The 16,212-nt window shown below is 35.4% G+C and overlaps 1 protein-coding gene across 13 annotated transcripts in view; it reads left to right on the forward strand.

Annotated features, from left to right (window-relative positions):
* Window positions 1–16,212, forward strand: part of LOC133648204 (protocadherin beta-16-like) — a 191,420-nt gene that overhangs the window by 166,990 nt on the left and 8,218 nt on the right. For 7 of the 13 annotated variants that reach the window (XM_062044044.1, XM_062044042.1, XM_062044047.1 and 4 more), the window contains exons 2-4: window positions 2,201–2,259; window positions 10,197–10,250; window positions 14,771–14,868. In XM_062044044.1, the coding sequence (XP_061900028.1) occupies window positions 2,201–2,259; window positions 10,197–10,250; window positions 14,771–14,868 (211 nt within the window). The remainder of the gene's footprint in view (window positions 1–2,200; window positions 2,260–10,196; window positions 10,251–14,770; window positions 14,869–16,212) is intronic. The other 6 variants (XM_062044045.1, XM_062044052.1, XM_062044051.1 and 3 more) reach the window with 1 other exon arrangement.

Here is a 16,212-nt window from a genome sequence, read left to right on the forward strand (position 1 = left end):
TTTTCTTCTTCTAACATGAAGGTTTACATACCGGTATCTAAAATAAAACAGTTTTCTAAACTGGACTTTCAATGGAAGCAGGAGGTAATAATTAAAGGAATATCTCCATCGAGACAGAGAGACTTTTAAAACGGAAAAAAGAAAATAATGAAGACGTCTATAAACAAGTTATCGATGCTTTTGGTCAGAAGGAGCTGCAAATGGACTCCATTTATAAGTACAGGTAAGACCATAATAACGTTTTTTTTAGTTAAATATGCTTTTCATGATGGTATGCTTACATCACACTCAAAGCGCACGCCTAAATTTTATGGATTCCTTTTGGTAAACACCGGAGTGAGAAGAGGTTTTAAAATAATTACCGCATGCACGGCCATCTCGCCGGTTTCCGGTAAAAGCAGGAGTGACAGGAGGTTTTAAATTAATTAACGCCCCTGCGGCTATTCAAGGAAATACGGCATTTATCTTATTTTATTTTATAATTTTTTTTTAAAGTACCTTATCTTCACCATACCTGGTTGTCCAAATTAGACATAATAATGTGTTAATTCCACGACTGTATATATTGGTTGATATCGGTATCGGTTGATATCGGTATCGGTAATTAAAGAGTTGGACAATATCGGATATCGGCAAAAAGCCATCATCAGACATCCCAAGTAATAACAGTGTGTCTGTAGATCAGGGGTCACCAACCTTTTTGAAACCAAGAGCTACTTCTTGGGTGCTGATTAATGTGAAGGGCTACCAGTTTGATACACACTTAAATAAATTGCCAGAAATAGCCAATTTGCTCAATTTACCTTTAACTCTATGTTATTGTTAATAATTAATTATATTTACACTTAATTGAACGGTTTAAAAGAGGAGAAAACATGAAAAAAATGACAGTTAAATTTTGAAACATAGTTTATCTTCAATTTCGACTCTTTAAAATTCAAAATTCAACCGAAAAAAAGAAGAAAAAAACTAGCTAATTTGAATCTTTTTGAAAAAATTTAAAAAATAATTTATGGAACATCATTAGTAATTTTTCCTGATTAAGATTAATTTTTGAATTTGGATGACATGTTTTAAATAGGTTAAAATCCAATCTGCACTTGGTTAGAATATATAACAAATTGGACCAAGCTATATTTCTAACAAAGACAAATCATTATTTCTTCTAGATTTTCCAGAACAAAAATTTTAAAAGAAATTCAAAAGACTTTGAAATAAGATTTAAATTTGATTCTACAGATTTTCTAGATTTGCCAGAATATTTTTTTTGAATTTTAATCATGATACGTTTGAAGAAATATTTCACAAATATTCTTCGTCGAAAAAACAGAAGCTAAAATGAAGAATTGAATTAAAATGTATTTATTATTCTTTACAATAAATAAAAAAAATTGACATGAACATTGATTTAAATTGTCAGGAAAGAAGAGGAAGGAATTTAAAAGGTAAAAAGGTATATGTGTTTAAAAATCCTAAAATCATTTTTAAGGTTGTATTTTGTCTCTAAAATTTTCTTTCTGAAAGTTATAAGAAGCAAAGTAAAAAAAATAATGCATTTATTTAAACAAGTGAAGACCAAGTCTTTAAAATATTTTCTTGGATTTTCAAATTCTATTTGAGTTTTGTCTCTCTTACAATTAAAAATGTCGAGCAAAGCAAGACCAGCTTGCTAATAAATAAATAAAATTTAAAAAATAGAGGCAGCTCACTGGTAAGTGCTGCTATTTGAGATATTTTTAGAACAGGCCAGTGGGCTACTCATCTGGTCCTTACGGGCGACCTGGTGCCCGCGGGCACCGCGTTGGTGACCCCTGCTGTAGAGGGAAGGATGAAAAAAAGAGGAACAGGGACAACTTTTTATAGCTGCTGACCTAGTTATGCCTTCTTTTCTTTTTTTTGTGCACAACTCTTAAGTTCCATTGAGTGTGCTGGACAGATGTTAGTGCAGGTCTGCCACTGAGACGACACCTCAGCTTTGCACCAGTTAGTGTATGCTCTTTTCACATTTCCAGCTCAAAAACAACATGGATGCTGACAGCGTTTGTTTAATCATGCTGCAAAAGTACACACACACACACTTACACCAACACCAACAGATGTGTCAGCCACAAAGCAACATGACATAAAGTCCGGCGAGGAGTGCCGCTTTGTTGCTCTTGAACGTGCATTTCATGTCTCGACTTCTCTCGTCTTTTTGCAGCAAAAGCCGCCCAACAACGACTGGCGCTTTAACCAGGGACAGAGACCCGGACCCAGCGGGTGAGTCAACTCCTTTAACTCACACTCACGATGGAGGATGACACATAGAGGGGAGTTAAAGGGTCCTTGCGGGTGTTGTATCTTGTGCTTGTGTTTGATACGCCAATTGAAAGAGATTCACTAAGGGTGTAACGGTACGTGTACTTGTATTGAACCGTTTCGCTACGAGGGGTTCGGTTTGGTTCGGAGGTGCACCGAACGAGTTTCCACACGGACATATTAAGTAGCGTAACACACGTTGTGTAAACCAGTGATTTTCAACCACTGTGCCGCGGCACACTAGTGTGCCGTGGGACATTATGTAACTTAACCTAATTGGTCCAAAAAATATTTTTTTCAAATCAATAATCATAATAATGTGCCGTTGTCTAGTGCCTGTGCTGTGTAACGCTTGGCAGGGTAATCTTGTAATACTCCATACCAGTAGGTGGCAGCAGGTAGTTCATTGCTGTGTAGAAGTCGGAACGCGTCGAGGATGGTTTGTCGTGATCCCGATATGCAGAGCACAGCGGGAGACAGTGTGCAGGTAAAAAGGTATGTAACACTTAAACCAAAAATGATTAAAAGGCACTGAAGCATAGGCATGGCTATGTAAAACAAAAGTAAAACTGAACTGGCTACAAAGTCAACAAAAACAGAATGCTGGACGACAGCAAAAACTTACAGCGTGTGGAGCAGAGACGGCGTCCACAAAGCACATCCCGTACATGACATGACAATCAACAATGTCCCCACTAAGAAGGATAGCGTACGCACAACTCAAATAGTCTTGATTGCGAAAACAAAGCAGGTGCGGGCAACAGCACTCAAAGGAAGGCGTGAAGCTGCTACAGGAGAACGCCAACAAAACAGGAAGGGTCACCAAAATAACAGCGCAAGACAGAAACTAAAGCACGACACACAGGAAACAACAACAAACTCAAAATAAGGCACAACAACCTGGTGGAGTTTAATTTTTTAACCTTTTCTGCTGGTGGTGTGCCTCCGTATTTTTTTAATTAAAAAAATGTGCCTTGGCTCAAAAAAGGTTGAAAAACACTGGTGTAAACAATGCACACTGAGGCACAACACACGGCATGCTAGCAGCTAACGGGCTACTACAACATGTAAAAGCCAGAGCTGGAAGACCCTCCTGTATCGTTAAGATCTCCCGTTTGGGAACATTTGGGCTTTGCGGTGCGATGCAACAATAATAATTAGGGATGTCCGATAATGGCTTTTTGCCGATATTCCGATATTGTCCAACTCTTTAATTTCCGATACCGATATCAACCGATACCGATATATACAGTCATGGAATTAACACATTATTATGCCTAATTTGGACAACCAGGTATGGTGAAGATAAGGTCCTTTTAAAAAATAATAATAATAAGATAAATAAATTAAAAACATTTTCTTGAATAAAAAAGAAAGTACAACAATATAAAAACAGTTACATAGAAACTAGTAATTAATGAAAATGAGTAAAATTAACTGTTAAAGGTTAGTACTATTAGTGGAGCAGCAGCACGCACAATCATGTGTGCTTACGGACTGTATCCCTTGCAGACTGTATTGATATATATTGATATATAATGTAGGAAGCAGAATATTAATAACAGAAAGAAACAACCCTTTTGTGTGAATGAGTGTAAATGGGGGGAGGGAGTTTTTTTGGGTTGGTGCACTAATTGTAAGTGTATCTTGTGTTTTTTATGTGGATTTAATTTAAAAAAAAAACAACAAAAAACGATACCGATAATAAAAAAACTGATACAGATAATTTCCGATATTACATTTTAAAGCATTTATCGGCCGATAATATCGGCAGGCCGATATTATCGGACATCTCTAATAATAATAATAATAATAATAATAATACATTTTATTTATAAGGCGCCTTTCTGGGCAATCAGGGACACCGTACAAAATCAAAACAATAAAATCAAATTGGATAAAAACAACAATAATAACAACAACAAAGATAGAGAAGAAAAGATGATTACAATGAATAGGCAGTCAGGAATAGGTGTGTTTTGAGTCTTGATTTGAAGAGGGATATTAAGTCTAAGTTACGAAGGTCTGGTGGCAAAGACTTCCAAAGATGTGGGGCAGAGCGGCTGAAAGCTCGGGCACCCATGGTGGACAGTTTAAATAAAGGGACAGTGAGATGGATGGATGAAGAGGATCTTAGGGAACGTGAGATAAAACTCTTAAAAAAAAAACGCTTTTTCCCCCTCTTTTATAATTGCAACAATTATATAACAAGCTCTAAATGAAATTTGATGCATCTGTTCCACAATAATGTACATGCTCTAGACATTGTAATAACCAAAAAAAAATATAAAAGACATTTTAATTACTTGAATCTGATGAATCCAGTCCAATGAAACGAATAGATTTTTTTCCGAAGGAAACCTTGAGAGGTTGTGTGAGTTCATGGCCAGAAGGCGTGACTTATAAACAAATGTACGATCCAATAGCCTTGTGAGACTGAACAATAGGACCCAATGACTATGTAAATGTGGTTAAAAAAAATATACATATACACTACCGTTCAAAAGTTTGGGGTCACCCAAACAATTTTGTGGAATAGCCTTCATTTCTAAGAACAAGAATAGACTGTCGAGTTTCAGATGAAAGTTCTCTTTTTCTGGCCATTTTGAGCGTTTAATTGACCCCACAAATGTGATGCTCCAGAAACTCAATCTGCTCAAATGAAGGTCAGTTTTGTAGCTTCTGTAACGAGCTAAAGTGTTTTCAGATGTGTGAACATGATTGCACAAGGGTTTTCTAATCATCAATTAGCCTTCTGAGCCAATGAGCAAACACATTGTACCATTAGAACACTGGAGTGATAGTTGCTGGAAATACACCTATGTAGATATTGCACCAAAAAGCAGACATTTGCAGCTAGAATAGTCATTTACCACATTAGCAATGTATAGAGTGTATTTCTTTCAAGTTAAGACTAGTTTAAAGTTATCTTCATTGAAAAGTACAGTGCTTTTCCTGCAAAAATAAGGACATTTCATTGTGACCCCAAACTTTTGAACGGTAGTGTATATATATACAACAGATTGTTTTTTTAGGATGGTTAAAGATAACGTTTTAATTTTACAACAAAGAGTGTTACAGGGTTAAAGGCTGGGGGGGAAGAAAAGTTAATCTGAGGCTGAGTTGACTTGAAACTGTTTATAAATGGGTCAAATGCAGAGGACAAATTTCACCACACCTAGTGTGTGTGTGACAATCATTGGTACTTTAACTTTAACTTAACTTTAACTTAATGTTGCACTTTTTGTATGTAGAAGAAAAGTTTTGTCATTTTATTTAATCTGAGCAACAACTTGAGTCAGTCAAATGTTGCACTTTATATGTGGAAATGTTGCACTTTATATGTAGAAAGGTTTTTGTTACGAAACCAATTCTGAGCCTTATCTTATTTAGTTTTTATTGTATATATGTTGACCACATTAACCCTGGCAATGGACCCTGTGTGTATATGTATGTTATTGTTATGTTAAAAGGATAAAGCCCTTGTTTACAAATTTGGTAAATAAATAACCCAAAAATGTATATTTTGTTGTTTTCTTACCGTACCGAAAATAAACCGAACCGTGACCTCTAAACCGAGGTACGTACCGAAACAACATGTTTGTGTACCGTTACACCCTTTAAGATTCCCACTCCTGACTGATGCATCCACGCTTTGTAAAATGGCTGCCGCAGCCTCCTCGCTCCCTCCCCCTCGTGTTCCTCTCCTCCTCCGCCGGCTCCGTGCTGCAGATGAGCGATGGTCGCCAGAGCCGCTGGTGGGGGAGGGGAAGAAGAATGGACTTGTTCTCGCCTCTTTTTCTGGCATTTGAAGGGTAGTTGTTTGTTGTAATCTAAGTGATGACATGTTTGGAGAGTGTTACCAGGAGGCCACACATGATATCATGTTGCCTCATGTCGTCATGCAGCAACGTTCCACAGTAGTTCTTGCACAACTCTGTGCTGTTTAACAGCAGCTGGGGGGAATCAATCTGGTCAGGAAGCTTTTCCACACATAAGTGAAGTGAAGTGAAGTGAATTACATTTATATAGCGCTTTTTCTCAAGTGACTCAAAGCGCTTTACATTGTGAAACCCAATATCTAAGTTACATTTAAACCAGTGTGGGTGGCACTGGGAGCAGGTGGGTAAAGTGTCTTGCCCAAGGACACAACGGCAGTGACTAGGATGGCGGAAGCGGGGATCGAACCTGCAACCCTCAAGTTGCTGGCACGGCCGCTCTACCAACCGAGCTATACCGTCCCAAAATAAATAAATACTGCAGGGACCATGGACACTTCATTAGGGACCTCTGCACAATAGGAGGCCATCCAGGACAAGAGCTTATCTCAAATGGAACAAGGGACAAAATGTGTTTTGTTTTTTGCATATCTGAATTTTGTCATTTATGCTGGTGCATTATTGACAAAACGTTAAAAAAAAAGCCCAATATTCACTGTTAAAAAATGAAAACATGAATGCAAATATATATGCACCAAACGTCTTATTTAGTTGAATATTGAACATTCCTCAAAGTATTGACAATAACGGAAACTATTTTAACCAAATATAGAAACACATGTGAATTATGCTTTATGCTACGAATATATATATATATTTTTTGAATCATCATAATTTAAATAATGTTTTAATTTGTTAAAAAAAAAAGAAAAAATCTAAATATTGTATTGTTCTTCAATTCTTTTCTAGGGTTAATATTTTTTAAATATTTGTTTTTTTTTCTATTTTTAATTAGTACCCTATTAATTGTATTGTATTTATTATATTAATTAGAATCATAAAATGGCACATTACCTTTTTAATGAAGAAAGTGGAAAAAAGCCCAATATTCACTGTTTAAAAATGGAAACATGAATGCAAATATATATGCAGCAAACTTCTTATTTAGTTGAATATTGAACATTCCTCAATGTATTGACAATAATGGAAACTATTCTAACTGGATATAGAAACAAATGTGAATTATGCAAATATTTATCATTTTTATAAATCATCATAACTTAAATTTTTTTTTTTATTTGTTTAAAAAAATGTAAAAACATAGTATTGTTCTCCAATTCTTTTCCAGGGTTAATATTTTTTCAATATTTATCTTTGTTTTTCCAAATTAATTAGTACCCTATTGTATTGTATTTATTATATTAATTAGAATCCTACAATGGGACATTACCTTTTTAATGAACATGTTTTAATATTTAACATTTTAAAAAATTTCTAGATATCTAAAAATGTGACAATATTATTAACAAAAAGTTAAAAGAAAGAGGAAACAAGCCCAATATTCACTGTTTAAAAAATGAAAAGATGAATGCAAATATATATGCACCAAACTTCTTATTTAGTTGAATATTGAACATTCCTCAAAGTATTGACAATAATGGAAAGTATTCCAACCGGCTATAGAAACAAATGTGAATTATGCTTTATGCTACGAATATTTATCATTTTTATAAATCATCATAACTTAAATATTTTTTTTTATTTGTTTATAAAAATGTAAAAACATAGTATTGTTCTCCAATTCTTTTCCAGGGTTAATATTTTTTCAATATTTATCTTTTTTTTCCCAAATTAATTAGTACCCTATTAATTGTATTGTATTTGTTATTATAATTAGAATCCTAAAATGGGACATTGCCTTTTTAATGAATATGTTTTAATATTTAAAATTTAAAAAAAAAATCTAAATATTTAAAAATGTGACAATATTATTTACAAAAAGTTAAAAGAGAGGAAAAAAGCCCAATATTCACTGTTTAAAAATGAAAACATGAATACAAATATATATGACCAAACGTCTTATTTAGTTGAATATTGAACATTCCTCAAAGTATTGACAATAATGGCCATAGAAACAAATGTGAATTATGCTTTATGCTACGAATATTTATCATTTTTATAAATCATCATAACTTAAATATTTTTTTTATTTGTTTAAAAAATATGTAAAAACATAGTATTGTTCTCCAATTCTTTTCCAGGGTTAATATTTTTCCAATATTTATCTTTGTTTTTCCAAATTAATTAGTACCCTATTAATTGTATTGTATTTGTTATATTAATTAGAATCCTAAAATGGGACATTGCCTTTTTAATGAACATGTTTTAATATTTAAAATTTAAAAAAAAATCTAAATATTTAAAAATGTGACAATATTATTTACAAAAAGTTAAAAGAGAGGAAAAAAGCCCAATATTCACTGTTTAAAAATGAAAACATGAATGCAAATATATATGCACCAAACTTCTTATTTAGTTGAATATTGAACATTCCTTAAAGTATTGACAATAATGGAAACTATTTTAATCGGCTATACTGTAGAAACAAATGTGAATTATGCTTTATGCCATGAATATTTATCATGTTTATAAATCATCATAATTTAAAAACAAATTGTATTTGTTTAAAAAAAAATGTAAAAACAACTCCCAATTCTTTTTCAAGTTAATATTTTAATATTTTTTAAATATTTATCTTTTTTTAAAAATTTAATTAGTACCCTATTACTTTTATTGTATTTATTATATTAATTAGAATCCTAAAAAAATACATACAATTTTTATTGAACATGTTTTAATATTTAAAATAAATGAAAAAATATCTATTTTTATATATTTTACCATACTAACACACTGGAAACATGGCTTTGGGGCGGCTTGGGTTTCACAATGTAGAGCGCTGTGAGTCTCTTAAGAAAAAGCGCTATGTAAATATAATTCACTTCACTCAGTTGGTAATGATAATGAAGCTCACTTCCAATTTATTCATATAATTCAATAATCAGAACAAAAAATTAGACAATATGTTAATTGTTATGTTTGCAGTTCACTGTGGTGTAGTAGAATTCATTTTATTTGGCCCTCGAAAGCCTGGAAATAATATGTATCAATAAAGTACTGTAACTTTTCTTACTAAATGTATTCTTTCTTTGTACTTAGGGAGAAAAATGGGAGAAAAAATATACATGTACTCCATGTAATCTCAAATTATGTTAACTTAAATATTGTCTAACTATGTAAAAACATTTTATCAAACATTCAAACCAAAAAAATAAAAAATTAAAATGTTAAAAATTAAAACATTTTTAAAAATTTAAAAATAATTTAAAAAAATAAATAAATACATTTAAAAACATTTTAAAAAAAAACAAACATATTGTCTAACTATGCAAAAACATTTAATCAAATATTCAAACCATTTTTTTGTATAGAAATAAATACCAATAATGATGATTTCAAAGCAAGTTATCCATCAAATTGTGCAATGTAAAAGTAGCAATAGATTTCATGGTCAAATTGTGAAATTTATTGTTGTTTTTACAACATTTTTTTCTAAATGAAAAAAACTGTCCTTTTTTTTTTTACTGTAATAACTGTGGTGCTGTTTTGGCATTTACAGTAATACACAGAAAAATCTACAGTTCTTGATTCGCGGTATAAAAAAAACAAACTGGCAGCTCAGGTGCCAAAATTTTACTGTAAAATTGCAGTTTTTTTATTTACAGTAAAATAAAACAAATGTAGATTTTTACAGTAAATTCTGGCAACTGACCTGCCTTTTTTTTACCATAAAAACAGCAGTACTGTTTTTCTGTTTACAGTAATACACACTAAATTTTGAGGTGAATTTATTGCAAATTACCGTATTTTTTTTTTACATTTTAGTTTAAAAAAAATCTAATAAAATGCATAAAAAATTGTGTAATAATAGTATTCACTGTTAGAAGCGGCCCTCTGGGGCCAAACATAACTGCGATGTAAACGACTTTGACACCTCTGCTCTACATCATACTGAGAGAAACTAAAAATATGATAAATTATGAATTAAGCACAAACAAATGAAAAGTTTGATAAAAAGTTAGTAGTTGTTTGCGACTGTATAACATGTTGTGTTCTTAGTCCCCACATGCCATACGGTACACACATACGATGGACGCCGAAGAGTGGGACAAGGTACTCATTTAGACGTAGAACGTGTGGCCACTCTCTGCCCTTCCTCGCTCATCGGCGTTTCCATGTCGACCACCGACAGGACCTGATTGGCCAACAAGGGCAGAGAGTTGCTTGTGACACCGAGGCTGTGCTGTGTGTAGCTGTACTCCACTCATAGAGCTTCTGTTCTAGTCTCCCTAAAAGTTTGATGGGGTGTGCATACCTAGGCCACAATGCCTGCTGTGGCGTAGAAAAAGGACTGTGGCAATATTTTGTCGCGTGCGGTGTTGTGTAAGAAGTGCTTCGCCTTTTATGTGTGCAAAAGAAATGGAGCTTATGTTTATTTTCCTCAGGCTGTACTGTCTGTGCCTGTTTGTGTGTAGCCCCACATCATCACATGTGTGGCTTTTACGCCTAATTTAGGGCTACCAAAAAGTCAACAAGAATGTGACGGAGGGGGGGGTTATCTTCAGACGCAGGCTTGGATCTTCCCGGCGAGGCAATAAAGCATAACTGTAGGAGATAAACAGCACTCTGGACCACAGGAAGTGATAACACTCACCACAGGAAGTGATAAACCAGAGGCTGGTTTAGTGTAAATGAAGCGCTCCCTGCTTTTTTTAAAATCTCAAGCGCGATGAGAGGAAGATGGCGGACGCTCAACTATGTGAGCTGTGTTTTGTTAAGCCCCTCCCATCCCCCCCCCTGCCTTATTGTAATTTATTCCAGAGGATTGTTTGTTGTGTAGCACTCGTATAACACGGATTAAAAGCAGCATGACCCAGTTTTTGAGGTGCAGCTCGTGCGAAGACCACCACAATAAAATAGACCATACTTGCCAACCTTGAGACCTCCGAATTCGGGACTTTGGTGTTAGCGGGGGATGTATACTGTAGACCAGGGGTCACCAACCTTTTTGAAAGCAAGAGCTACTTCTTGGGTAGTGATTAATGCGAAGGGCTACCAGTTTGATACACACTTAAATAAATTGCCAGAAATAGCCAATTTGCTCAATTTACTTAAACTCTATGTTATTATTAATAATTAATGATATTTACACTTAATTGAACGGTTTAAAAGAGGAGAAAACACGAAAAAAAATGACAATTAAATTTTGAAACATAGTTTATCTTCAATTTCGACTCTTTAAAATTCAAAATTCAACCAAAAAAAAAGAAGAGAAAAACTAACTAATTCGAATTTTTTTGAAAAAATTAAAAAAATAATTTATGGAACATCATTAGTAATTTTTCCTGATTAAGATTAATTTTAGAATTTTGATGACATGTTTTAAATAGGTTAAAATCCAATCTGCACTTTGTTAGAATATATAACAAATTGGACCAAGCTATATTTCTAACAAAGACAAATCATTATTTCTTCTAGATTTTCCAGAACAAAAATTTTAAAAGAAATTCAAAAGACTTTGAAATAAGATTTAAATTTGATTCTACAGATTTTCTAGATTTGCCAGAATAATTTTTTTGAAATTTAATCATAATAAGTTTGAAGAAATATTTCACAAATATTCTTCGTCGAAAAATGAACAATTATATTAAAATGTATTTATTATAAAAAAATAAAAAATACTTGAACATTAATTTAAATTGTCAGGAAAGAAGAGGAAGGAATATAACAGGTAAAAAGGTATATGTGTTTAAAAATCCTAAAATCATTTTTAAGGTTGTATTTTTTCTCTAAAATTGTCTTTCTGAAAGTTATAAGAAGCAAAGTAAAAAAATTTATGAGTTTATTTAAACAAGTGAAGACCAAGTCTTTAAAATATTTTCTTGGATTTTCTAATTCTATTTGAGTTTTGTCTCTCTTAGAATTAAAAATGTCGGGCAAAGCGAGACCAGCTTGCTAGTAAATAATTACAATTTAAAAAATAGAGGCAGCTCACTGGTAAGTGCTGCTATTTGAGCTATTTTTAGAACAGGCCAGCGGGCTACTCATCTGGTCCTTACGGGCTACCTGGTGCCCGCGGGCACCACGTTGGTGACCCCTGCTGTAGCGTATTGTAGAGTTAGTGCTGCAAGGGGTTCTGGGTATTTGTTCTGTTGTGTTTATGTTGTGTTACGGTGCGGATGTTCTCCCGAAATGTGTTTGTCATTCTTGTTTGGTGTGGGTTCACAGTGTGGCGCATATTTGTAACAGTGTTAAAGTTGTTTATACGGCCACCCTCAGTGTGACCTGTATGGCTGTTGATCAAGTATGCCTTACGATCCCTTATGTGTGTGTAGAAGCCGCATATATCATGTGACTGGGCCGGCACGCTATAGGCAGTGCCTTTAAGGCACGCCTAGGGATGATGTTTGATAAGAAATTATCGAGTTTGAGCCCACTATCGAATCCTCTTATCGAACCGATTCCTTATCGAGTCCAGATAGGTTGTTGTATATGGAAAAAAACACACAATATTTGGTTTAACAAAAGCTCACTTTTATTTTATAAAAATAAATAAATAAATAAATAAATATTGACTGTTACCCCCCTAAAAAAAAATGTTTTTAAATTAATATTGACTGTTGTTACCCAAAGTATATTAGTGGGATTTTTCAGAAAAACAAATATATACAGTAACACAAAAACATAACCACTTTCCACCTTAATATTGAGTTAAATCATACTTGCCAACCTTGAGACCTCCAATATCGGGAGGTGGGGGGTAGGTGGTGGGGGGGGGGCGTGGTTATTTACAGCTAGAATTCACCAACTCGAGTATTTCATATATATTTCATATATATGTATATATATATATATATATATATATATATATATATATATATATATATATATATATATATATATATATATATATATATATATATATATATGAAATACTTGACTTTCAGTGAATTCTAGCTATATATATATATATATATATATATATATATATATATATATATATATATATATATATATATATATATATATATATATATATATATATATATATATATATATATATTTATTTTATTTACATAGAAAACAAAAAAAAATACTTGAATTTCAGTGTACCGGTGGCTATCCATTAGATGGCAGTATTGTCCTGTTTAACTTCTCCGTTCATTGGGCAGGCAAGCTGTTTATATTGTGGGAAAGCGGACGTGAGAACAGGCTGTCCCCACTCAGTCTCAGGTCCGCATTGAGCTGGAGGGGGCGTGGCCTCCAGCTCCGGCTGAATACCGGGAGTTTGTCGGGAGAAAATCTCTGCCGGGAGGTTGTCGGGAGAGGCGCTGAATACCGGGATTCTCCCGCTAAAAACGGGAGGGTTGGCAAGTATGAGTTACATAAACAAGTTAAACAGTTTACTTACTGACTTATCTTTTCCAAGGCTTGTAAGAGCTAACACAACTTGTCTACTTCTCAATCGTCTCAACCCGGAAGTGCCCAAACTAATGACGCGTAGTATTTTCATATCGCCACAAGGTGTCAGTAAGAGTCTACAATCAAATGGGCATAACATTGCAGGTGCCACAGGGCATTTCCTGTACGTGGGAAGGGATTCGTTCCTAGGGATTCGAATAAAGAACCAACTCTTTTTCTTTACTATAGTGGCCTCGATAACGGGAACCGGTTCTCAAAAAGGGATTCGAGTCCATGGAATCGGTTCTTTTCTTATCGAACAACCGGGAGAACTGATTTCGAACATCCTCCCTAGGCACGCCCCCTATATTGTTGTCCGGGTGGAAACCGGAAGACATTCGGGAGAACGGTTGCCCCCGGGAGATTTTCAGGAGGGGGCACTGAAATTCGGGAGTCTCCCGGGAAAATCGGCAGGGTTGGCAAGTATGGTGAGGACCAGGACAATAAAATAGATTGTGTGTTGGCGCAGTGTGAGTACCAGGACAATAAAATAGATTGTGTGTTGGCGCAGTGTGAGTACCAGGACAATAAAATAGATTGTGTGTTCGCGCAGTGTGAGTACCAGGACAATAAAATAGATTGTGTGTTGGCGCAGTGTGAGTACCAGGACAATAAAATAGATTGTGTGTTGGCGCAGTGTGAGTACCAGGACAATAAAATAGATTGTGTGTTCGCGCAGTGTGAGTACCAGGACAATAAAATAGATTGTGTGTTCGCGCGGTGTGAGTACCAGGACAATAAAATAGATTGTGTGTTGGCGCAGTGTGAGTACCAGGACAATAAAATAGATTGTGTGTTGGCGCAGTGTGAGTACCAGGACAATAAAATAGATTGTGTGTTGGCGCAGTGTGAGTACCAGGACAATAAAATAGATTGTGTGTTCGCGCAGTGTGAGTACCAGGACAATAAAATAGATTGTGTGTTCGCGCGGTGTGAGTACCAGGACAATAAAATAGATTGTGTGTTGGCGCAGTGTGAGTACCAGGACAATAAAATAGATTGCCGGTTCTTTCCTTTGGTCAACAAGCCCGTGATGGTGAATTGATGTCATTCTTGTGTAGCCACCCTATGATGCCTTCACCAAAGTGTGTATTTGCCACCAAGGACTAAAGCTACTTGTTATTGCCAGCGGGTCTCACCCTCCTTTCCTCTCTCCCTTCCAACACACGCAGGGCTGCCGGAGGACCCGAGGTTGCCATGGGAACCGGCCCCTGGCCCCAACCCCCAACTGAAGCGGAGCAGCTCCAAGCCCTGATGGCCGCGGCAAACGGTGAGTCCGGACACCTCGCTGTGGTCATGGATAAACACGCACAGTGTTGTGTCACGGGCAGGACAATATATGTTTACATGTTCCTGTTCCTGCACACACACACACACACACACACACACACACACACACACACACACACACACACACACACACACACACACACACACACACACACACACACACACACATGTGACTCATTTCTGGAATGACTTGGAAAAAGAAGAAGAATGCGAAGCACAGGAGTTTCAAATTAAAATACCAAGAAACAGCATTTGCATGTTGGAGACACTCTCCTCCACGTCAGCAGGGAGGAGAGGATGATGGAAAATGAAGCACGTCTCTAAAGGCCAGACACAGGAAGGAGGAGTGATGGTGTGCAAAAGTGTTTTGTTTTTTTTAAACCGTGAAAGCGAGCTCGCTTCTTTGCGTGTTCACACGGAGTGACGTGGAGGAGCTGCTGAGGGGCGGGGTTGGGGGGTTGGGGGGGTGAGGGGGGGTTGTTCTCTGCATTGCAGAGGCTGAGGAAGAATTCTCAGCAAAGCAGCGATGCACACCAAGCAGGAGGACAAGGCAGCACGCATTTGTTTAGATACATAATTAGTAGGGATGTCGATAAATGCTTTAAAATGTAATATCGGAAATGATCGGTATCGGTTTCTAAAAGTAAAATGTATGACGTTTTAAAACGCCGCCGTGTACACGGACGTAGGGAGAAGTGCAAAGCGCCAATAAACCTTAAAGGCATTTCCTCTGCGTGCATGCCCTCCGAGTCTTATAATATCTGCAAGGCATATTTGGTCAACAGCCATACAGGTCACACTGAGGGTTGCCGTATAAATAAGTTTAACACTGTTACAAATATGCGCCACACTGTGAACCCACACCAAACAAGAATGAAAAACACATTTCGGGAGAACATCCGCACTGTAATACAACACAACAAATACCCAGAATCCCTTGCAGTACTAACTCTTCCGGGACGCTACAATATAAGCCCTACCCCCACCCACCCCAACCCCGCCCACCTCAACCTCCTCATAGCCTCTCTCAGAGAGAGCATGTCCCAAATTCCAAGCTGCTGTTTGGATAGATAGATAAATAGTACTTTTTTGATTCCTTCAGGAGAGTTCCCTCAGGGAAATTAAAATTCCAGCAGCAGTGTACAGAATTGAGATCGAATTTAAAAAAATTAAAAAGTAAATAATGGGAGTATAAATGGAAACAGAATCGAAAAATATTACAACAAGAATAAAAATAAAAAGCAATGACAATAAAAATATAACAGTAAATTAAGAATATAACAAGAGAAACTAGGCAGTAGTGAGCATGTTATGAAAAAGTATG

The sequence above is a fragment of the Entelurus aequoreus genome, linkage group LG04 (assembly GCF_033978785.1).
Source record: "Entelurus aequoreus isolate RoL-2023_Sb linkage group LG04, RoL_Eaeq_v1.1, whole genome shotgun sequence".
Lineage (NCBI taxonomy): Eukaryota > Metazoa > Chordata > Actinopteri > Syngnathiformes > Syngnathidae > Entelurus > Entelurus aequoreus.